Source organism: Ammospiza nelsoni, chromosome 6 (assembly GCF_027579445.1).
Source record: "Ammospiza nelsoni isolate bAmmNel1 chromosome 6, bAmmNel1.pri, whole genome shotgun sequence".
NCBI classification, from domain to species: Eukaryota; Metazoa; Chordata; class Aves; order Passeriformes; family Passerellidae; genus Ammospiza; species Ammospiza nelsoni.
This window is the reverse complement of record NC_080638.1, coordinates 19478759-19502391: the sequence shown is the minus strand read 5'-3', so window position 1 is coordinate 19502391 and position 23633 is coordinate 19478759. Positions and strand designations below refer to the sequence as shown.

Below are 23633 nucleotides of genomic sequence, written 5' to 3'. Positions count from 1 at the left end.
TTTCTCATAGTGTACTCAGCCCCTGCAAGTGAGTTGGTTGCTGTGCACCAGACTGACCCTGCAGTGCTCTGTGGCTCCACCTCACCCAGCTGGGCTTCATTAATGGTCCTGGTGAGGGATGAGTCCCCCCCTTTTCTGACCTCTCCAGTCAGCAGCTCTGGGATTAGGTGGGAGAAAGGGAAGGTTTTATGCTGCTGCCTTTTCTCAGGGAGCACAGACTTCTCTACCTTTCCTGCATCGTGCCTGAGTTGAAGGTTGGAGTAGCAGCTGAAGGGATTGAATGAGGGGATTTACACTTTGCTAGAGATGAATATGAATATGATTGGTCCCTAGCTGGGAGTAATGTTTCTTACTAGACATTAGACAAATTGTGGCAGAAATGGCTGCTCAGGATTTTCCTGGCTGCATTTGTTCTGTCCCTCTGTCCTAAGGAATGCAGTCCCACGGCCCCAAGTTATTTAAAGCTATTAAAAACTCGCCCCTAGTGAAAGGAGTGATGAGGGGGATTCTTTACTTATTCTCCATTCGTTCTGAGCAGGCTTGACTCATGAATCCTGTAACCTTGGCAGCAAGAGAATCCCCTTTTGCTTCCCTATCTGCAAGGAAATGAATTACACAAGCATAGAAATTCATGAACAGTGAATGCTGCAATTAATTTTGTTAAACTCTCTTTATATATTTAGTTTGAGAAGAGGAAGGAAGGAGAAGCTTATCATCAGCTATGAGTTTGAAGCCACAAATCTCACACAGCTTTCACTTTGAGATAAAAATGAATCTATAAGGAATCCAAACCCCTTTTGTTTACTTTATATATTGGAAGAATGAGAAATGATGAAGGCAGTAATGTAAAGTAGTGTTAACATCACAATCCCCATATTGAATTGATTAGCGTGGAGGAAGCACATTAATAGCTTTTTTATTACTAGTCTGAAAACTTTATAATAGCATTTATTGAAACAGAATAGAAATGTGAATGGCAGAACTTTATAAATCTCAGCTCATATGTGGTGGCCTAAACAGTGTCTGGAAATGTTTTTTAAAAAAAGTTCAGACTTTGAAGCTTTCCAGTTTTCCCCATTTAATCTTTCATTTGTACATATTAAGCAGGCAGTCATGCCAGAGGAGAGGCTGGATGTAAAGCTGAATGTATTGAATGTGCAATTTTTTTCTCTTTATGGCCAAAACAGGTGCATGTAAATGTTTCATCAGCACACCCATTAAGTTCCCAGTGGTAAGTTTAGCCGCAAGCATTTGAGAGGTGCTTACTTTGCATTTAATTTAGAGCTAAAAAAAGAAGTAGGTTTATTTAAAATGCATTACAGTCAGCTTATTTAATATTCTTATTCTCATATATTCTTATTCATTATTTATATATGAAAAATAAATGAGAAAGTCACAGAAATACCCATGCAGCTCAAAGTGATGAGGGTAGTTATTTTAAAATAGGTAAAATCTGGCTTTGCAGCCAGCCAATCATTTCTTGATCATAAGTGAAACAACCTCACTGAAGTCATCTCCCAAACATCTCCCTGTTACCCTCTATTTTCAAATTGTACCAAATGTTCCCAATTTGTCATGTTGTTGCATAGTGTTGTGCTGTAGGGAGTTCTAGCTCCGTTTCATCCTTTTTTCTTATTTTTTTCTGTGGGCAGGAAGCGTTAACTCTTGTGGCACAGCCTCACTTTGCCACAGGTAAGAAGATGTAGGGACTTCTGCTTGTGCATCACCCACCTTTGCCTGACAACAGTGCTTTGCACCTCATTTGGAGTTGTGTTTTCTTTGGGAGCTGCACTGATGTCACTTGTGTGTGAAAAGCTTTATTTATCTCATCTGTTCAAAGTGGGTGCCCAGAAACAGTAATTGCTGGACAAGGGGAACAATGGTTTGGAAAATAAAGTGCAGTAAACAGAACTGTTATCTGGAATATAAAAACTGGCTGTGTGGAAAGCTGCACTGAAGGGAGAGGGCTGCAAAGCATGAAGGAAATTCTTTGTGGTAGGATCAGATTGATAGAGGCCCCTGGAAAGTGTGCTTGGATGCTGTTTGTTTGGAAATGATCTACTTGGTGAAGTTTGGAATAACTACACACTAAATCCTTAAATATGAATCAAAGTAGAGTCATCATCTTTCTACTGTTTCAATATGCCTCAACCAGAATCATGGGCTTCAGTTTGGTGAGGGATTAAATATCTGGGCTTCTCTGTTGTGTTTTACATGCTTTGGCAAGTTTTGTTTGTTCCCTTGCCTTTCTTAGGATGGAGTTCTACAGCACCCCATCCTTACAATACCTCTGTAAACAAGAAGAAAACAGAAAGCTTGCTCCTTACACTTCTTCTTGAGATGAGCTGTATTGCCTTACCCAAGTTTTAGAAGATAATTTTAAAAACTCAAAAAATTCTTCATGGATCATTCAAAGTGACAGGAGAGAGAAAAACTATTTTTTTTCCCTCTCTGATTTTTTCCTCCTGACAAAGCAGTCTTTTGTGGCAAAAAGGAGCACTTCTTTCCATCCTAAACCCTTCCTATCTTGTTTCATCACAAGTCACACTGCATTAGAGTCTTAATGTTTCTATCAATAAATGATGGATTTGCCAATGGTGATTTAAGTTTAAAATTACTTGCGAAAACTTAATGAACCCTGCAAATCACGAATTAAATCTCAAAGAAATCATCTCTGACAGTTAAAAACTACAGGGCCAATGTAATTTCAAGGGTGGCATTTTTCTCCCCTCGATAAATTATGTATCAGGGCAAAAGAGAGGTGGCTCTGTAGGCATTATTATGAAAGCAATAGCAAATAGCAATTTGTCTCTTACTGCCAGAGCTTTCTCTTACTGGTGTGTAGTGGGATGGGTGACATGCTCCTGCAGAAACAAATTAATCTCTGCTGCAACTAGTTTTTCTAAGTGCCAGTCTGCTTCTTGTCTGTTTGGGTTTGTTTTTTGTTTTTTGGGTTTTTTTTTGTCCAATTGGTTTGAATGATGGTTTCTAATCCCACTTCCCAATCTTGTGTCCTCATTACCAAACTGCTCAGACTGCTTGTCTGCTGTGGACAAAAATGATACCCTGAAGCTCTCAGCTATTGTATTTTTAAATGAGGTTATATTTTTATAACCCCAAGTCTCCTTTGCAGACTTAAAATGTCCCTTTTGGCCCCCACTTTGCCTGTGTAGGAGAGGATGCCTGGTGCTGTTTGCAGTTTCGTGAGAATTGCTTTTCTCAGAAGTGCACGTGGGGAATTTGCTATTGCTTGGAGCACATTCATTTAGTTAATTAGATTTGTGAAAGAAAATTAAAAGTTTCCTGTCCTAAATTCCGGATGTTTAATGCAATTTGCAAATGGTTATAAATCTATCTAAAATAGCCAGAAGAGCTATAGTTATCCTTTTGACTCTGTCCTTTCTTTTCCCTCAAATCCAAGGAGATAAGAGTCATTAAAGCCTTTCCCAAAAAAGGGGATGGGTGAGCAGAGTTGCTTCTACTGCTTTAATAATCGTGCCTATAGACTTCTTCTCCTGTCTGTTCATTTTGTCATAATTGACCCTGCAGATGAGCCCTTTTTTCAGCAAAATTTGGGTTCATCTTTTCTAGTATTAACAATTACATTGGGTGTTTCAGAAATTGTGTGTGGTTTTGTGCCCTCACATATTTGTTGTGGAACAGTACTCCAGTAAACACACACCTTTCTCAGTTTTGCACTCTTTTTTTTTTATTTGTTAAATGATTTTATTTTTCTTCCCCATGTGTCTGCATAAGTTATCTTGGTGGGAAGAAATTCACCCCTGGCTGATTAATCTGAGCATTTCTGTTGTCCTGTTTATGTTGTAGAAAGAATGGTGAGCACAATGAGGTTTGTTATTGAAGCTTGTTTCATTCCTCTCATTTACTCCATGTATGCTGGGTGTCATTTTTCATCTGCAAAGCTACTTTATGCAAAAGCTGAATATCTGTTACTTCTGATTTGCATGGCTTCAGCTCTGTTTCCAAGATTAGATTGTCTGTGGCACATTTATCTATCAACAAATTGTTTGTCTACGTGATGAGACATTCCCTTTGGCAAGATGGATACAGTTCTTCACTGCTCAGCCTCCAGGTTACAGCATTTGTGATTCTTGACTGAATGTTTCTTTCACAGACTTTGTGTGCATTTGGCTCTAAGGCCAGAAGTACCACTAATGTGAAGTTAGCAAAGAACCAATTAGTGCTCGATGAAGTCTGTACATGGGGATGTGGCTTTGCAGCTTCAGAACTGCTGGGATCCAGACCCTGTCCCAGGACTTTCTGTAGTGCTGTTGGAGCCCTCCATGTTGTAGTTCTGTGGATCTCTCAGTGGTGCTGATGAGCCTGGGCTGTGCTGGCAGCAGAGACCACTGGCACATTTCTGTTTCAGTAGAAATGTCTGACTGGCATGTTTGCCTGTGGTGTCACACAGACAAGTTTCCCAAAGCTTTTCATCCTCCAGGGGCACTCTGACTCCTGTGACATTTACATCCCACATTCTGTCTTGGTGATTCCTGACTCTTTCCTCCTGTCAGAGTTGATGCCACTCGATCTTTTGTCACAATAGGCTTTGAGAGTTGTGGTTTTCCTTTTCACTGTTAGAATACTGCAGCACTTCCAAGTGATACTGATGGGTTTCACCATTGTTAGTTCTCTTGATGACTTCCAAATTTTCCAAAATTCAGAGATAAGGATGCTAACCCCTGACCTCACCAGCACTCAGAAGAGTATGTCAGGTTTTATATCCCAAAGCAACACTACACTGAATTAGAGTCTTCTGAAATTACAGTCAATGTGATTTTTGTGTTGATTAGAAAGGTAATTGGAGCCACTGTTTTATTGTTGTGATTTTCTTCTTGTCGTTGTGGTGGTGGTCGTTTTTTACAGGTTTTGTTGTTTGGCTTTTTCCTCCATTTGTCTTCACAGATGTGATGGCAAAAATTTCAGCAACACTATGTCAAGAAGTGTAGGAATATGGAAAAGCACCTGATCCTGTATCATTCTTTTCTGATTTTGAAAAGCCATCATAGATAAAGAGATTCTAACAATTTTTGGCTATTGCATTTTCCAGCAGTCAAGCCCGAGACAGGTGAAAGTTGGCATAGCAAAGACTTCCCCCTCTGTTGTCAGATTGTTGCATAGTCAAGCAGTTCTTGTGTGACCACTTGAGAGCTGCTTGTCATAGGTATACAGCTGAGGGGATTTGGTCACTGCCTCTTGTTAAAGTGGTCATGCTTCATGAAAAAAAAAGATATTTAAATAGAATCTGATAGGGGAAAAAAACAACAATCAGAAAAAGCCAGGCATATCATAAGAAGGAAATGGTCTTTAGTAATTTTTTTAAGTGCATTTTGATGCTCAGGTGACAGCACTGTATGTCCAGTACTTGTTATTTTGTGAGATTCTGAACGAGTATAAATAGTCTACATAGCAACAGCATCTGTTAAATAGTCCTATCATCAGCCCATGGGGCCGTGCCAGAGCCTCACCAGAGCTGGGAAGCTGCCAGCCTTCACTGGATGAAATCATGCAAGATAACAATGACAGCGAGGCAGAATGACAAATACAACTCTTTCTTCTTACTGGGCTGGGGGGAGGGGACTTGCCTTTTGCTTTTTAATATTTTAAAACTTTTAGCATAAACAACAAGCCCTCAACATCTTATAAAAAAATCTTTTTTTAGTAAAAGCCAAAATTCTCAACTACAGTTGCTGGATTCAGTATCTGGAGTATTTTACCAACTCCCATGCCAGCATTATGGGATTTCTCAAAGTTCCCCAAAAGCTGGTAGCATTGGTAGAAGTAAAAGGTTGCTCCTTTGGATTCAGTGACTTGTGCAGACTAACCCCAGCCTGCAATTTTTCGATTTTTTTTTTCATGCTGCTAGGTTAATTTGGGGGTTTTGTGGGTTTTTTTTTTTTTTTTTTTTTTGTTCTGGTTTGGTTTGGGGTTTTTTGGGGTTTTTTTTTTTTTCTTTTTTGGGTTTTTTGTTGGTTGTTTTTTTTTTTTTTTGTTACTTACAGGTTTTTCAAAAAAGCATTCTCTGACTCTTTACTATTTAATATTTAGGTTCTGCTGTTTGTCATCCTGAACCAAGCAGGCTGTTTTGCACTCCCCTGACAGAAGGAAGAAAATGTGTTAAAGGAAAATGATCAGTGATGAATAAACAGCAGAACTGCTCTCAGACAGATTTTCGTTTTTGCTAAAACTGCCTTTTCCAGTATTTATATGCCTGACTCTATGAGCATTAATTGGGTATGGTCTGGGAAGGGTCCTGGTGATCCCACATACTGCCCAGCCAGTGCTGTAAATTCTCAGGGAAGTAGCTGGCAGGGCAGGTAAAGAACAAAGGACAGGGAAGAGACAGTGTTCCTGTGAAATTAAAAGAGCCAAAAGAACTCAGTTGTTTGGACTACAAAATAATCATAAGATATTCATTGCTGAAAGTTAAATTGAAGGCACCTTTTGCTCTTTATCTTGGAGTCCTGACTTTATGTGAGAGGGACTAAAATGTGCTTGCTTGTACCAGGGGAGTTAATGCAACACATCTTGGAGCTGCTGACCTGTGACTCCTGAGGCTTGGCCTGTCCCTGCAGGGTCCCTGTCCCCCACAGTCCTGGGGGCTGTGCAGGCTCCCACTGTAACCAGGGAAGGCACACCAAAGCAGCCCCTAAGACAAATGCCATGGATGTCCTGCAGGGCACATGAGCCTGCTGCAGATGGTGGCTCTGGAGCAGCTGGCCTCCTTGTGTTGGATGACATGGCTCCCAGAGGACAGTCAGGGCTGACATGGACAAGGGAGATGTGGATTTGGCAGATGGAGAGCTCATTGAGAGAACTCAGGCTGTGACTGAGGAGAATTTGTGCCCCAGATCACAAGTGCCAGTTGAAAAGGAACAGTGCCTGAGTCCCAGGATGGGGTGCACTGGAGAGACTGAGATGTTTGCTGTCAGCTGTTCTTTCAGGATGGATTTGAAACAAAGGTCAAACTGCAGGGCACAGGTGACATAGTCTGGCATGAATAATCCAGTCCCTATCCATGGAAAACTTGTGGCCTGCTGGGAAGATTTGTAAATTTGAAGACCAGATGAGACAGTTACAGTCTCCTATGGTCCATAATGCTTCAATCATTATTCTTGTCATCAAACTAATTACACCTGAATTGTAATTTTAAAAAATTCTTGAGTCTTAGTTTAAAGGCATCGTTGACTGCATCTCATTGCTCAGTGATTTGTTCCGAGGATTTATTTTTGCTTCATGGATAAAATTGTGCCTTGTGTCTATCTTGTATTTGTCTAAAAAGCTCTAACCACTAACTCTCATTATTTCATTTTGTGGTAGAGTTAAGTGCTGTCTGCTGTTGAGAGCTGCTGCTCCATGTGGGTACCTGAAGATTGCAATTACACTGCTTTTTGACCTTGTCACTCTATTAGTTCTTCCAAGAATGTTAGTCATGTGAAGGAAAGCACACTTCTCAGGGATGGCTTCTCTGGGTCTTCTCTGGAATCCTTTCAGATATTCAGTAGATTTTTGAAAAAATGGGTATCAGTTCTGCAGTGTGGAGGTAATGACAATAACCTGCCCTTGTGCAGCTGGGGGTTGAATAAACCCATGACTGTTGTCTCTGTGAGCTGGGAGTATTGCCCTCAGAGCATGTCCATCTCCATTCCTCAGTCCTTGCACAGGTTTCCTGCTTTCCAGAATATGGTTTCCAGTCTTATAGTGTGACCTCACATGTTTTTTCTTGGATGTCTTTTCTGGTATTTGTCTGGATAAGCCCTGAGGCTCTGTAACCAAGCAGGACAAGTAAGAGCAGATTCTTTAATGCATGGCAAGTTTTGGGTGGTATCTGCAAAATTTCATTAGCTGTGATTTTTATGCTTCCTTCCATAGCATCGGAAAAATACCAAATAACTTTTTATCAAAAACCCACTAAAAGCCCCTCTGACAGAATCCTCTGTTTTTAACAATGGGGGGTTTTTTGTAAATTTTACTTTTTAAAATACATTCAATGTGGCTGCAGTGACTTCTTTTTTCCTCTTGTGCCCTCATAACTCTTGACACTGATAGAAAATTTCATCAAATTTGAGCTCTTCAGAGGTGTCAAAACTACTAAATTTAGGTAGGTAGAAAGACCCAAATGAATGCCCTATGGAAAAAAATGTCTTGGAGCTATTGCAGGCAGTGTTAATGACAGAGAATCCAAGGGGCATGAGAGGGAACAGACAATTTCCACTTTTAAGGAGAGACTTGGGATTAATGCTTCTCTTTTGCAAAAAGTCAGTCTCTCAATTAGGAAAGAGGGGCTCATTTTGAAAGGTAGAAGCATGAACAATAAATTCAAAATAAGCCCGAAGGAGCTGGGGAGCATCCTCACAGGTGTTCTTGGGACTGTTGTCACATGTGGCAGATTCAATCTTTCACTTTGGTTTCTGCTCATCTCCAAGGGATAACTCACCCCACTGACAGAGGCTGATCCTGAACAAAGCAGACCATCATGGACAGTGGCTCAGTCTGCCTGGTTTGCTTTGAGCACCTCAGTGCCATTCCTGGAAGGGGCTCTGGCACATGGCAGAAACTCATTTGAGGTCCTAAGCTCAACCACTGCCTTTTGAAAACACAGCACCTTTGGTGCCACTTAGCAGGGTGGCTGCTGCTCCTTTGGAAAAAGCCACTTTTTCTGTGCAAAAACAGCACATGCAGTTCTGTTCTGTGTGGAGCATCCAGTCTCTCACTTAGTGAAGGCACTGTCACTTATCTCTGTTTAGTTTAGCATACAGGGTATCAACCATATTTCCTTCTCCATTCAACTCATGTGACTTCCAGTGAGAAATGTGGCTTTGTTCTGACAGTATTGGAAGAAGGGAGTGTTGGAAACCTGCATTTGGTGCCATATAATTGTGGCTGGCAGTTTATTTGCTTGTTTTCTGTTATTATGGAAAGCAATCTCCATGTAGCTTATTCATTTGCAGTGACTGAGTCCCAAATCATTCAATTCACGATTAAATCTGCTTTCAGTGAAGTGCATTGAAGAGCTGCAATTGTTGATTTCATTAAAACAAGGGAGGCATTTAATAGCAGTTACTCACTTCTGTTGCTTTGGTTATTTACCAGCTTTCCAAGACATCTTGTTTACCAGTTTATGACATCATCACTGAAAAGCTTACCTGGGATTAGACCCAGTAATTCCAGTTGCTGAAGGTCAGAGCACCTTGGTGTCAGGGTTGTGGGTTTGGAGAGGGAATGGTTTTCAAGCTTTTGTGCACCCTCACAGAAACAGGGGTCTGAGCCACTGGAGACACCATGTGAGGATGCCAGGTTGCATAAGAGTGAGCAACTCCATTGTCAGCAAGATTCCTGCCAGCTGAGCTGGCATTTAGCAGATCCTTTGTTCTTCCAAGTACACATCCATGTTTTTTCAAGGAAGAAAAGATAGGTAAGGGGGTCATCACCTTCTCTGCTCCTTGGCCAGGCAACTCTGCTGGTTTTGTTGAGTTTCTGCTGGGTAGCCAACTGTTCCTCCAAAGCCCACTGTTTTTCCTGGATTTTGGATTTGTGCTGCCCTCTCTCTCAAGGAGTGCATTCTGCACTTTTCCTATTTCCAGGCTGAGCAGAGACCATGCTGGAACAGGAATGAAGCCCACCGGAGTGTGCTTGACTTTGCCTGGTGCTCTGTTCCCTCCAAGGATGATGGTAGTTCTCCTCACAGCATTATTTATTTAAAGTAAGTTAATTTCAGAGAAAGCTTATCTTAAGAATAATAAAGCAGGCTGTCTGCAAACCTCACTTTCCCCTAAGGATTAACATTCCCTGGATCTAGGAAGACACGGCTTTCAATCTGTTTCCACAGAATCACTCTTTTCAGACAAGTTTCTCCAGGCAGAGTAGCAGATTTTAACCCTTCAGTGGGTTTGGTTTGGTTTTTAAATGGGTCTTTTAGTTCCAGCTCAGAGAAAGATGGTTTATCAGTAGACATTTGATTTCCTTGTTGGAAAGAATTGGGAAAATTTCTACCCCTGAGGAAATTAGCCAGCCCTGTCCCCCAGCAGCTTTGCAGCTTGCCCAGTTGTTACTGGTGCCAGTGGAGCTGAGGTCTGTGCTCAGCAGAGCAGCTCTGACACCAAGAGGTGGCAATGCCCATTCCTGTGAATAACCTGAGGAGCTTAGAGCCTTCCCCATGGCCCCAGCAAGGCTCAGGTGACACCAGAGGCCCAATACACAAAGGGTGTAATTGTTTTGATGTTTGCAGAGTTTGTTTTTACCTTACAGCAGTGGACAAATCTGTATTTTGGTTTGTATTTTTCTACCAAAGTCATAAATGTGTGAGGAAATTAAGTTAACTGGATAAACGGATCTGCAGATAGCCCACATTTACACAGTGTGGGGGCCTCGTTCATCTTCTCTTACCACAGTGGGAACACAGGGCATTATTTGCCTTAGTTATCCCTCCTCCTCTGTTATTTTAGTAGTGCTCTATCTTATTTGAACGTGCTCTCATTCACCTTTAAGCTAAGTAAATGACTATGGTAAATAATTGAAACCAAGTTTGATCCCATGGGACAGCTGCAGCAAATGGCTCAGTGGGCAAATGGCCAAGTTCTTCATTTCTGTGAGCAAAGTGCTGCCTTCCCTTTTCCAGCCCACAGCTCTGCAAAGGATTATGTGTCCAATGTCACTGGTCCTGGTACCTAATCACACGGGGGTCATTCATTCCTACAAGGGAAGTGCTTTGTGTCCCTGCTTTCTCTTGCCCTGCAGTCCTGAAGCCTTTGTGGCAGCTAATTGGATCTAAGGCTCTATTGACATGTGTGTGCATCCCTAGGTGGGTGGGGGGATGTGTGTGCTCTTTTTTGGGTCTGCATAGTTGGAGATAACAGGCTGTTAGCACTTGAAACACAAATGCAACCCACCTTTCATGTCTCTTGGCAAACAAAGGCTCAACTTCATGTATTATGTTAATTAGCATCCTTCCCATTTTGCTTATCTGAGGTGATACTGATGACTGTTGAGGATAAATGAAAGTGATTATCTATTTTAAAATTTTAAAAGGAAACCGAATACAGATAACCTGGGCATATGCTCAACATAGGTTTTGAAAAGAGTATTTCTTTTTTCTGCTGGCTTGGATTCAGTGTGCATGGAATTTCAGTACATGAGCATAGTTCAGAGGACTCTTTACACCCTGGCACGGGTGTGCTCCTGAGGCCACTAGAGATCAAGCAAAAATTACCATTTTCTGGGACAGGAGGGAAAGGAGTGAATCAGGCCCATGTGTGGGGAAAGACGATTGAAGTGAGTAGCAGGGGTGGCACAGGAGCCAGAGGAGGGCTTTGAGGGTAGTTGGGAGATCTGTGGAACACGAGGCTGATGTGTGAAGGCAGGGGAGGCTTGCAGAGAGCAACACTTGGTGGGAAATGTAACTGGAGAAAGGGAACAGAAGCTCTTTTGTGTCAGTCAGCTTTGGAGCAAGTACATGAAGAAAACCTGCTGCAAAGGGAGTTTCATTGTGGAAGAGAAATGGCACAGTTAGACCACAATGACTCACAGCTTTGCCAGTGTCACTGCTGTTGAGGATGGGTTTTCCCAACCAGAAATAATAATAATAACAATAATTAATAATCTGAAGAAGAGCCTATTTCTATGTAAACAAAAGTTTCCTTCTACAGAATCAGCAGCAAATGTATCCTGAATACTCTATAATTAGGTATGTCACAAAAGCCATGCACTTCAGTGTTCACTCACCTGAAATTCCTCCAACACACTGGTAAGGCTTTTGTCACCAAAATCCATAATTGTTAAGAAGAATTGACTTAATAACATGGTAGTTACTTTGCAATGTCAGGCTTTGTAAGCAACTGATTTGATTTACCTGCCTAGTTTCACCCAGCCCTTTCCCCATGTCTGCTGCAGCATTCCAACTCCTTTAAAACAAGAAGCAGCAAGCCAAGAATTCATATTTAAACCTTCCACCCCCAGTTTCACTAAAAATAAAGAAGATTGAGGGTTTTTTTAAGGATGTCTTGGACTATCTCATTGGACAGTACCTGTGCCATACTAACAGACAGCTGAAATAAGGTGTTAGCTCTGCTACTGGCTTCATTCTCTAAATGAGCCAAGAAACTGCACAGCTGCAGCTTAACATTTTGAGGTTGTTATGATGTGCTTTATTTAAACAAACCTGGGGACCTGACTCACAAGTAATTCAGCTGTTGCTGTGCCTAAGAACAGGTTACATGCTGTGGCCTCTGGCTACAGAGCAGTGTATTTCCCCTTACACCAGCAGTAATAGGAAGCTAAACAATGGTAAAATGCCTGTCTCTCCCTTGGACCTTATAAGGCATCATTTGGACAAAATCTGATGCAGTTTGCTAGAAACATTTCAATCTGCTCTTGCGTAAAAGATTTTGAGTTGCAGACTCTAGTGACTTGCCATCCTTGTGATCTCCTGTTTAAAACAGAGGAACTAAAGCTGCTGTGGCATTCATTGGCATTTCAATAGTATGGAAAGTACAGGGATGTTTCAGTGGCTCCTTTCCTGCAGCCTCAGCTGGTTGCTGCTGCCTGCACTCAAACAGCAGCAGGTGATGGTGGGCAGGAGACAGTGGCTGAAACTGCAATTAATTATATGCACAAACCATGGCCCTGGAAACGCTGGTTTGAAAAACCCAAGTTCTTTGACTCCATTACTTTCTTATTAAACACCATTGCAACTTCTTGGTTCTTGCCAGAGCACATAGAGGGAGGCTCTTTCTCTTATGGTTTCACCAATTGCCTGCTCCAGGCCAGTGCAAGATGTGCTTTTCCTTCCTTTTGCTTCCTAATGAAGCTCAGCTTTACCTCTAAGTGCTGGGAAGGTTCCTCCCTCTCTCTCTCTCTTTCAGGTTAGAAAATCCATTCATTGTCTCAGATTCTGTACAAGTGCTTCATCTTCCACATTGGGTTTGATATTCAAATGCCTACTGCAAATTATTTATTGTATTATTAATTTTATGGTATGACTGGAGTCAGGTAATTCCTGTTTTACAAATAGCTGAAACAACAGAAGCAGTGGCTTTTCAAGACTCTGTAGAGAGCCTGTGGCACAGCTGAAAGGTCTTCGCTCAGCTGACCTAAGCCAGTAGGTTTCAGAAACATTCATTCTTTCTGCTCCCAGACCATTTCCTTTGATCTTCTGTTCCTGTATTCTTTACTCTTCTGAAGTTACACAGCTAGTGCCAGTGCATCTCTCTTGATATCAAACACTGCTGGAGAAATAAGTATTTCAACTAAATTATTGAAGTTTAGAAGATCTGTAAGGTGATGCTTGATGTTGGCTTTTGCAGTCAAGTTAGGAGAAGAGAATTCACTAGCTAGTGGGTTTCTGTGTTAAAAGAAGCAATTACAAAAAAAAAAAAAAAACCAACCCACAAAACAAAAAACCTAAACATTAAGTCCTGAAGTTGTTTCACTTTTGGGGAAAAAACGAGGAAGGGAATCCCAGAGCGCTGAGTGAAGTGTTCTGGAGATGTGCAACATTGATGATACTGGCAAGAAATTAGCATATTGTTCCTTAACTGCCAAATATCACCAAAAATCATGCAGTAGCTCTTATTTACTAAAATCTTACAAGATTTCTATTTCTAGGCAGATGGTGTAAGGAAGACTTCAGTGGTGAGGCTTTTATGGCTCTCAGCTTCTTATAGGCAGGCTTGGGGACATCTCATTTAAAACAAGCCTTAACTGTTGGTACAATCAATCTCATCTCTTCTTAGCAGGCAAAGACTCCCACAAATGACCTTATAGATTAGGAACTTTCTGTTTACATTCGATTTCCCACTGCCTGCTATTTGTAGAGAATGATTATCAAGGCATTAAATTAAAAGTTTTGCCCGGTGGGAAACTATTGGATATTTTGTCATTTCCTTAAAGCCTCTCCTGTTCTGCTGGAGAGGCACAGAGGTAGGGGAAGCAATCACCAGAAAGGTCAAGAATATTTGCTTACCTATATTGGAGCACTGCTGAGAGACTTTCTCCAGTTTAGGGGACTTTTTGGGGAGAAGTTTTGTTCACATTGTGGTAGGGAAGGCATTGAGGCTTGAAATTAAAAGTCTCCAGTTGCCTGCAGGTTACAAAGCTGGCATCCTCTGGCCTTTTCCTAAAGGCTATGCCCAATCTAAGTGACATCTCATGCTTTCAACAAGTTCAAAAGGAGTTAATAAGGATCCCCCCAAAGCCTTCTTTTGACCTTTATTCCAGGGAAGATTCCAGTAAAGCTACCTTCTCTCTCAGTGTGCTGGGACAAGGGAAGGACTCTGCCTTCAGTATTGCTGGAGCTTCAGTTTGATCAAAGTCGTGCCTCATCTTAGCTGTAAATACTGATAATACCCCTGTTCTGCACAGACACAACTCTCTTGTTTGCCCAAGATGTTTTGCTCAAAGCACTTCCTGCTGCTTATCAGAGGCAGAATTACAGGACTGAGCTTCTTGAGGGAACAGTATTTGTCTTCTGTTTCATACCTTAACAATAAGTACATAAACTCCAAAGCCTTTCATTTAGACAGAGTGGGAGGTCTGTGGAATCACCCCCAGGAACTGAGAGGGTCCCTACAGCCCCCCATCTGTAAAGCAGAGATGGAATTAATTATGAACCTGGTTGTTTGCAGTGCAGAATGTTCATGTAGTGCTTCCAGCATGTCTGTGCTAAGCAGGAGTTTGTTGTCACTGTTGTTACATAGTTTTTATCTCATCCTCAATTATTCTTAGCTTGTCTTATTCAAGGAGACAAGGTGGAGTCTGACAGCCCCAGGTCCTCTTGAAGTGTGCTGGCTTCTCCAGCTAGGCTTGTCAGCCAGCCAGCCACACTTCTGCTCAGAGGCTCTGGGTTTCTGAGGCAATGAGGGGACAAAGCTGACAGTAAAAGCAGCCTTACGTGTGCATTGCTACAGCTTAAGTAGCTGCCTCAAGGGATTGCAGATTAAGAAGGAAACACTTTAATTTGGCCTGAATTTATATGCAGGCTGGAGTAAGATTTTTTTAGGCAATGTTTTGTCCCAGCTGTAGTTCAGGTGAGGCTCAGAGAGATCCCTGCCCTTTCTCTCTAGCTGCATCCAGCTTCCAGCCACTTTTTCTGACCTCTGTGGCAGGTTCTCTCCAGTCCTGCCACATCTCTTGTAGCTTTCCTTTCTGCAGTTCAAATACTGAGTTTCTTTCATTGCCTGAAACTCTCTGCACATGACTTGTGCACTTTAGATCAGTATATATTTTTGAGAAAGTCTTTTTAATAGGACAGTGAGAGATTTGAGCCCTATTAGGGCCTAATGGAAATCAGTGAGGAAATATTTCTTCTTTTCAGTAGGAACAGGATCTTAGCTTAAGTAAAGTGCAGCAATATGCATGCTCTGCTCTAAGAAGGGCTTCTCTTGAAGGCATGGATTGTAGTGGATCTCCACACTGGGACACATTTAACCTACCAGAAACACCACTGGAACCTGATGGGGCTGAGAAGCAAGGGCAAGGCTCCAGTGTGTCTGTGAACCCAGGGCTCACAGGAATTTGCATGGATGGCATGCCAGCTTCAAGCTTTCAACTCTCATCTGTTGACCAATGAATCCCAAGGAGGAAAAGAATTTTTCTCTTCTTCACTAACAGATTGATAAAAGGTTCTTGCTACCAAATCTTTAAGAAACTCTTTAGTCTAAAGATGTGGTATTCCACATGTCTAGAAACAGGCACTTTATTTGGAGCAACAGTTTGTCTGCAGAGTTTTTGTTATTCTTCTTTGTGCTACTTCCCTAGAGCCGCGATTTGTGAAGGGCCTGGCTTGTGTATGGAAGAATGCAGCAGATTCAAATTGCAGAATATTAAATATAATACTTCAGTCCAGGTTTGAGATAGACATTTTGCCTGGCTGAAGACTGGTAGCTCAGAGACAAACAAGGGAAGCTGACAGATTGGTGAATATTGGGTAGGATCATTTGTCAGAAGATGTGATGAATCACTGTGGCGCAGCATTTCATTTTCAGAAAGATCATTTTCTGAAAAAATTAAATTAAAGGCAGAAGAGACAGCTGGGGGTGTTTTGGGAGTTTTTATTTAAATCAAAGTTACAATTAGAATAAAGGCATATTGAAAAGTTCCTGTTATTCTAAAAATATTTTGAGGAAGGAAAAGAATTGAAGTTAGAAGGAAACAGGAGGACCTGGAAGAGCACTTGCCAGCTGTGCCCCACAAATCGACTTTGGGTTTTACTTACCTCTCTCTAGTCAAAGCCAGTAGGAATTGTATGTCTAGAGCTTTAAGCAGTGCTTCAACTGGGGGAAAAATACCCATCTTATAACCTTGCACACAGGTTATTTGAGCAGAGGTCAATGTGCTTTTAATAGAACTGCACGTAGACACTGAGCTGCTCTCAGTGGGAACGAGAGCAGCCCTCCTGTTCAATTTCATCTGGGCTCTCAGGAAGTCCAAGGCTACATCACACTGATTAATTCATGCAAGGTAACACATTAATAACAAATGGAAACAGGGGAGACACAAAGGGTGGGGGGCTTCCTGCTGCTGCTGCTTCAGCTGCAGACACAAGTGCCAGGAGGCCAAGGGCTGATCCCTGTTCCCCCTTTCTCCTGGAGCCCCGTCGTCACCCACAAACTCAGTCATTCTGTACAAGGTTATTCCTAGGGTTTGATTAACACCTTTCTGACCCTAGTGTAAGCAAACAGAAGAGTGTGAGTGCCTCAAGGAGTAGCTCTGTGTGTCTGACAAAGAGATCTTAAATCAGCTGCTCTTCAGAGAGCAGCATACTGTTGTGTGTGCAGCACACTTAATTAGAAGGTCAGATGGAAACTTTAGTACAACAGAGCTATGTAAAGTCCTACCTTTACCATCACTCAAATCAATCTAAGTTCTCACTGTGTATATATGTGTAAAACTGGTATTTCCAGATGCCTTCCCTGTCAGTGGACATGAAATAAAAAGGTAAAACAATCTGGCACTTCCATGTTCCACAACATGTGTTTGCCTCTTTCAAAGTTGTAGCCTGCACAGAGATGAGACGGAGATAAGGAAATGAGACACATGCGTGGTGTGGGATTCCAAAAAATCATTACATCATCTTCCAAGCAAGATTCAAGCAGGCACTTTATTTTTAAAACAACAAATAATGGTGAGTCATATCATGTGCAGGACTTGATGTTGAGGCTTTGTGAAATAGCACTAGGAGAACTGGTCACATAATACCTGTTTTCTTGACCAATGCTCTGCTGGTTACTCAGTTTCTGAAATATGGAAATCTGATGCCAGCTGTGTTCCCAGTATAAAGGCCTTGCACTCTTTGTGTAGCAAAAGTGGTTAATTTTATGAAGAAGCCTCAGCAAGTCGCTTGCTAGTGAGGCTTCTCCAGGTAGAAGGAAGATCAGGAATGCTTGGTGACACAATCTCTTCAGACCATGTTAAAGCACACATGGACTAACAAAACTTTGTTCTTGATCTTCTGTGAATGTTAAGTTAATAAATTATCATTATCCATCTCAAATAGGATGTCAAGATTGCAAAGGAAAACTTGATTAAGGAAGTGCAAACTTTGCATTTTGCATCCTTTTAACATGGCATTTACCCTTCAAATAAGAATTACTGATATGAACCTAAGGCTGGTGTGTAGCTTTCTCACTCTACACGCCAGATATTCTCAGGTGAGATAATATTTAAAATAAACCTTTCTCTTTCATCTTCAAGGTAACAGATTGCCTTGCTGGATTTCTGTCCTCATCTGCCCTTAGTTACCCTGTTCCTCTTCACCTCTGTCCAGTTTCTGAATAAGAATTAGTTTTCCAACAATTAATTTACCTCACTGCCTCTGTAGGACATTAACTAAATTTCCAGGCCTCTCTGAGACTGGCATCACAACCCTGCCCTTCCATCCTAATTGATGGCACTGCTGGAGATCACAGCAGGTCCAGTTGAGACACAGGGAGCTGAGGGTAAGTGCAGAGCTGAAACACAATTCAATCTAATTCTTAAATGAATGCTAGGAATCCCCAGCACATATAAGTTTATCGTTTATTGCCTGTAATTTTCTCAACTAATTCCAAATTTAATGACAGCTTTCAGCTTTGGTGTTCTCTTCTAATTAACGTACCAGTGACTGTGTATAATCTCTGTGTAAAGCCAAAAGCAGCTTACATGATAATTACAGAGGGATCACAGCACCTACTGTTTAAGGAAGGCATCCATGAGAAAGGCCTTGCATGATAGTTAAGGTGCTGAGATTAAGTTGTAATTAATCTTAACTTGTGCTGTTTCTTGTACTGCCTCAAAGCTTTTTTATTACTGGCTCAACATGATGCTGGTAAACTTTAGGGAAGGAAGCAAAAGAACTGGACAGATCAAGCACAATCTTTTGCACATACAGCAGAGGCTTCCAGGACATGGTGAGCTTTGAGGTCAGAGTATTTTTGTAGTCATACTGTTGAGTAACTTTTTATTTTTCCTTTAATAATTATGATGTAGTGGGTTGAAAATTCCTCTTTAACATTGTGCAAGATACTTTGCATCCACTTTTTTTGCAGCTGCAGTCAGGAAGCTATTCTGACTGCACAAATCAGAAGTGAAGCCTAAGTGTATGGGAGAAGCAGAATACCTTTGCTGCCTCTGTTAACTTAAAATTAGCATTGGTTACATCATTTTAGACAGTCCTTCCCATTGGAATGACAAGTTCCAGAGGGGCAATCACTAGGGAACGCACCGTGTCTGTCTGTTTTCCACTGTGGAGGAGTACACATTAATGCACTTGGTCCCAGTTAGATATACTAAACTAAAAGGAAACACTGGGTGTAGATGAATGATTTCATAGATAGGCTTATTTGCAAAAATGAGTGCTTAAACTGCATCCAGTCTCCTTGTAGTACTTTGGTAGTTATGTGAGAAGGGAAAAGATGTAGTAAAGGTTTCTGTGATAGGAAACAGGAACATAAGCTCAGAAGAGGAACTCCTCATGTTATTTACAAAATGTTGGTTAAACTTTTATTCATTTCAGTACAGGACCATTGTCCAACAGCTCTATGCTCCATGCTCTTTGATTTGAAAGGTAATAGTCAGCAAATTTTGAGTTCTGTGTCTTTTGTTGTTGGTTTTAGATTGACAAGTATGCTCAGCGGGATCTGAAGAAAGGACTTCACTTGTATGGGACAGATGGAAATATTGGCCTCACTAATGCATGGAGCATCATCCAAACAGATGTAAGTCTGAGCTCTCTCTTTTACCTCTTTCTCTTTACCTTCTGGGTTCTGTAACAGCATGTTCTGGGCGTGAACCTAATTAAACCTCCAAATCCCAAGTCACTCTCTTTCTTCCACCCAGTCAGCACATTAGCAAGCAAACTCTCTCCTTTTTGTAACAAGCAGTATTTTTTATTTATTTTATTTATTTCTCCTTTAATAGGAAGTATCATCTTCCATTTAGAAGGTTAAACTAAGTTGATGCCTAAATAATCATGCAGCCCTGTGCTATGTGGAGTGTGAAGGAGCTGGTCAGACTGGAAACAAGCTGTACCTTTTCTTTAAAGTCAAAGAGGTGGTTTATGCTGGGATGAAGAGCATACTAGCAAAGAACCTCTTCAACCACTTTTTAATTTCTGTCCTGTCTCCTTTCACTGCTACTATTGTTCCCACTAGTGAGTCAAAATGGAAACAGAGCATGGCATTTGTAACCTCCTCCTACAGTCAATACATTTTCCCCAGCAGAATTTAATCATCCTCCATCACAGGTGGACTGGGAATGCTTTTTGCTGTGTTGTCACTGCTGTTCCTTTGCCCTGATTCTCTGACAGCTCTCTGCCGGTGTTCATCTGCTAAGGACTGGTGAACATTGTAGCTGGCTTCCTCCTCTGTCCTTGTCTGAGAAAACACCATCACTGACAGTTCAGGGTTATTAGCTCTGTACCTGTTTCATATTCAGTTCAGTCACTTCTCCTGGGGGTGATATTTGTGATTTCATGTTCTCTGTTCTTGAATGGAAAAGTGCTCCAGCTTTTCTCCTGCTTTAGGCAGAAGCACTTGCACTGCCTTGGCTTCACTCAAGAAATCTTGCATAGCCTTCTCATTTTCTCCTCCAGAGGTGCAAGTGTGGTACAGATAGGAGGGGTTTAGTCTTACCTGATGTCTTAAATGGATCAAAGACAGTAACTCCTCCCAGTGCTCCCAGTGTCTCCTCTTATGGACAATACAAGATAACAGGAGCAACAGACTGCTAAGAAATTATCTGAGAAATTAAAACCTTGAGATTGCTAACAGAGCAAAAGAACTGATTGGCCAAACTCCTTGTGTATCTTTGGGTCTGCAGGACCTGTGTTGAGTGCAGTAGGTTGCCTACAATACTCCTGTGTGTGAAGGGCAAACAGCTCAGGTCCAGGAAACAAGCTAATTTCAGTCCTGCATCCCAACAACTGCATGTGAAAAGTTATTTCAGTTACCTTTAAAAGGCCTCAGCATCTTGCAATATTGTTAATAATTTCCTCTTCCAATACTTTTTCCTTTTTCCAATACATCAAATATGAGAAGGCATCAGTTACTGACAAGAGAAATGCATTTGGTGGTGCTAGCTTGAGAGCAAGCCATGTGAAATACAGATAATATTTTTAATATCATTGCTTATATCCAACAGTATTAGAAAGTTTACTCTTTTACAGTAACTTAATTATATGTAGTAAAAATGTAGTAAAAACTACTAGTATTAAAATATTTGTAGTAAGTATTAATCTGTTTTCAGTGACACCCCAAGAAGTCTTAAAAAGCATATAGCAAAGGTGGGGGGAAAAGCAGTTTTTGGAGGTTTCATGACATATAAACACCATATTTCTCTTCCCCTTTTTGTAAAATAGGTGTATGAATATATGTAATGTCTAGTTCATATAGTCACATTTTTTCAAAATCTTCATGGACTGGATTCAGAAAAGATGTAAAAAGAAAAAATTGGAAACTGACATTATGGTCAGAAATTTTAAACACCTTATATAAACAGGCAAAGATGAACTAGTGATGTCATTGCAGTGCTTAAAAAGAGAGCAGGAGGGGAAAAGGGCTCTGTAATTGATCCAAGAGCTAAAAACCCAAGTTAGATGGATCTGGTGGTAGCATGTTGTTGTTCAGCAGCACAGTAGATTCTTTTTCTCCAAAGAATAAGACCTGGCTTTTTGCTTAAAGGAAATGGTCAGGTTCAGTGACCAGCTTGGGTTTGAGGCAGGACTCAATCTGTGATTTGTGTAGTGCTGCAGATCATGGTCATTTGTCCTGGTAGTACCTTAGGTCTTGAAACCCATTACAGTTTAAAGAATACCTTATAAGTTTCAGATGAAACTCATGTTAGCTAACTCCTAGGAGCTCAGAAGGTGACAAGAAAATGCCACTCCATGGGCTGTGTGCAGCCAGGGGACATAATTGTCTCATGACCACTGTGAAATTACCACGTGCCAGCTTGGCAGTACCACAGTGTCAGAGTCATTGTGCTCTCCATGCTGGGCACTGAGGAGAACAGCAAAGAGCTCCTACAGATCCATTTTTGCCACTCTGCATAATTGGTTCTCACATGTATCTTTCAAAACTGTGTGGGAATACACTATTGCAGAGGTGCAGCAAAGACAATCCCATCATGGTTAATTATGTAAAACACTTTGCAGTTGAATAGAGCTATCTAAATGCCAACTTGGGGGGTTTCTGTGTAATAATCATTATCTCTTACATCCCTAATCAGTAGAGTGTAATCACTGATTGGAGGATTAGGGTGATGCATGGGATTTTCTGCAAGGGAAATCCCAGCCCAGGCTTCCTGTTTGCATTCTGTCTCTTAAGGCTCTCACCAAAAGCCACAGCAGAGCAACCACGATGCCATATAGGACAGAGTTTTTCCTGATGGGAGACATCAGTCATTGGCTGAGCCATGGGCTGTGTCTGTATGTGGATGGAAAACAGCAGCCTCACAAAAAAAAGTGCCATGTAAAAAACATGACAGTAACAGAAATCATCATGACTCCTTGTCCCCTCTGCATTTGCATCCCTTTCTTTGTAAAAGTATTTTTCAGAGCCTGAGTAGTGGTTAAAGCAGTAGCTTTCACACTCTGGCATAGTTCTTAATTTCTCCCAAGATTTAAGGTAGAGACCACCCCCATTCTGCATTCAGTAGGTGCTATTGTGTATGGCAGCTTTGGCTGAAAAAAGGAGGAAAAAGTTTTTCCAAGGAACCACGTTTAGATGGCATTTGACTTTTGTGGGATTGGCCAGTCACAAATCAGAGGGGAGTTTTGACAGGGAGTGTGGATGCCCAGAGCACAGAGTGACTTGTGAGTGGTGATTGTCTAAGTGTGAAAGGCCTGAGCACCTTTTGAGGAAGGTTTTCTTTTCTGAAGCCTTTGTGCCTTGAGAAATTATTTTCCTCTTTTAAACAGAAGCCTGCCATTTTCAAGACACTGGAAACAAGGGGAAAACTGAGTTTTTCCCTTCCTGTCTTTTAAGAGGAAGTTGCAGTTTTGGCTGATGCCTGAGCTGCTCACGTTACCAATAAAGGAGTTGGGTTAAGCTGCAAACCTGCAAAGTGTTTGAGAGGAAAGGCACTGGACTCATTTTGCAGTCCTAGTAAGCCTCTAGGTCAGGGAGCTGTTTCAAATCAGAACATTCTATTGATTTCTTTTTAATACCTTCAGCTAACCAAACTCTCAGCCTTTTCAATAGCGTTTCAAACCTTAAAAGGATCAGAAACACAAGGAGATGAATTCTGTGTGTCATGACTGAAGGCTACGAAAGCTTACAAAGTGATTTTCAAACATGACTAAAATTCTGATAGTTTAGGAGGTAAGTTGCCCTGAATTGCATTAAACTCCTTACCCACCAGGACTGGTTAAAGTCACAGGTGGAGATCATTAGAAAATGAGAAACAGGCATTAATTTTTAAAATGTTGCTTCATCCTCAGCATCTTTGTGATCAATATTTGAGCACTTCTACTTTTAACTAAGCGGGCAGTAATTTGAGAAGCATGCAGAAAACCTATTAGCTTCACTAAAGTGAGCAAATTCAGCTCACTTTTGCTGCTGTGTAATACCTTTTCATGTCTGTTTAGACCACAGTAACTGAGAAGAAATTTGACCCATCTCCCTATTCTCAGTCATTGATTCTATTAGATCAAGCCATACTTTAGAATTACTACTGGAAACCACCACCCATTAAACATGATTTTTAGAACAAAACTATATTATTCATCACTTTTTACAGTGATGGTGGAAAAAGGTGTATAGAAGGCCTCCTACTCTGTCTCTAGTTCTTTGCCCCATTCACACAACCAGAAAACAAGGCTTTGCTAAAAAACTGTCTGCAGCAAGGACTGAGTATCTGTTTATTTTCACAAACCCTATCCCAGCCTGACTGAGTCTGCAGGAATTTGGCAAAGAAGATAAGGCCTACTTAGCCTTCAATATTGAGAATAATGTAAAATATGTACAAGTGTCCAACTCCTTTTCAGGAGTTGCACTGTTGCACAGACATAGAAACTTTTTTAATAGATTGCTCCCTTTTAACATGTGTTAGTCTGAGTACTCCAAAATAAGCACTGTTAGTTTGTAATTATTTCTAATAAAATGTAAATGTTGAAAGTAGGAACAGAAATAAGCAACTAG

The 23633-nt window shown here is 41.2% G+C and overlaps 1 protein-coding gene across 2 annotated transcripts in view; it reads left to right on the top strand.

Moving 5' to 3' along the window:
• TSPAN4 (tetraspanin 4) overlaps nucleotides 1-23633 on the top strand; it is a 187460-nt gene that overhangs the window by 151180 nt on the left and 12647 nt on the right. For both annotated transcript variants that reach the window (XM_059474419.1, XM_059474420.1), the window contains exon 4: nucleotides 19110-19211. In XM_059474419.1, coding sequence (XP_059330402.1) covers nucleotides 19110-19211 — 102 coding nt within the window. The remainder of the gene's footprint in view (nucleotides 1-19109; nucleotides 19212-23633) is intronic.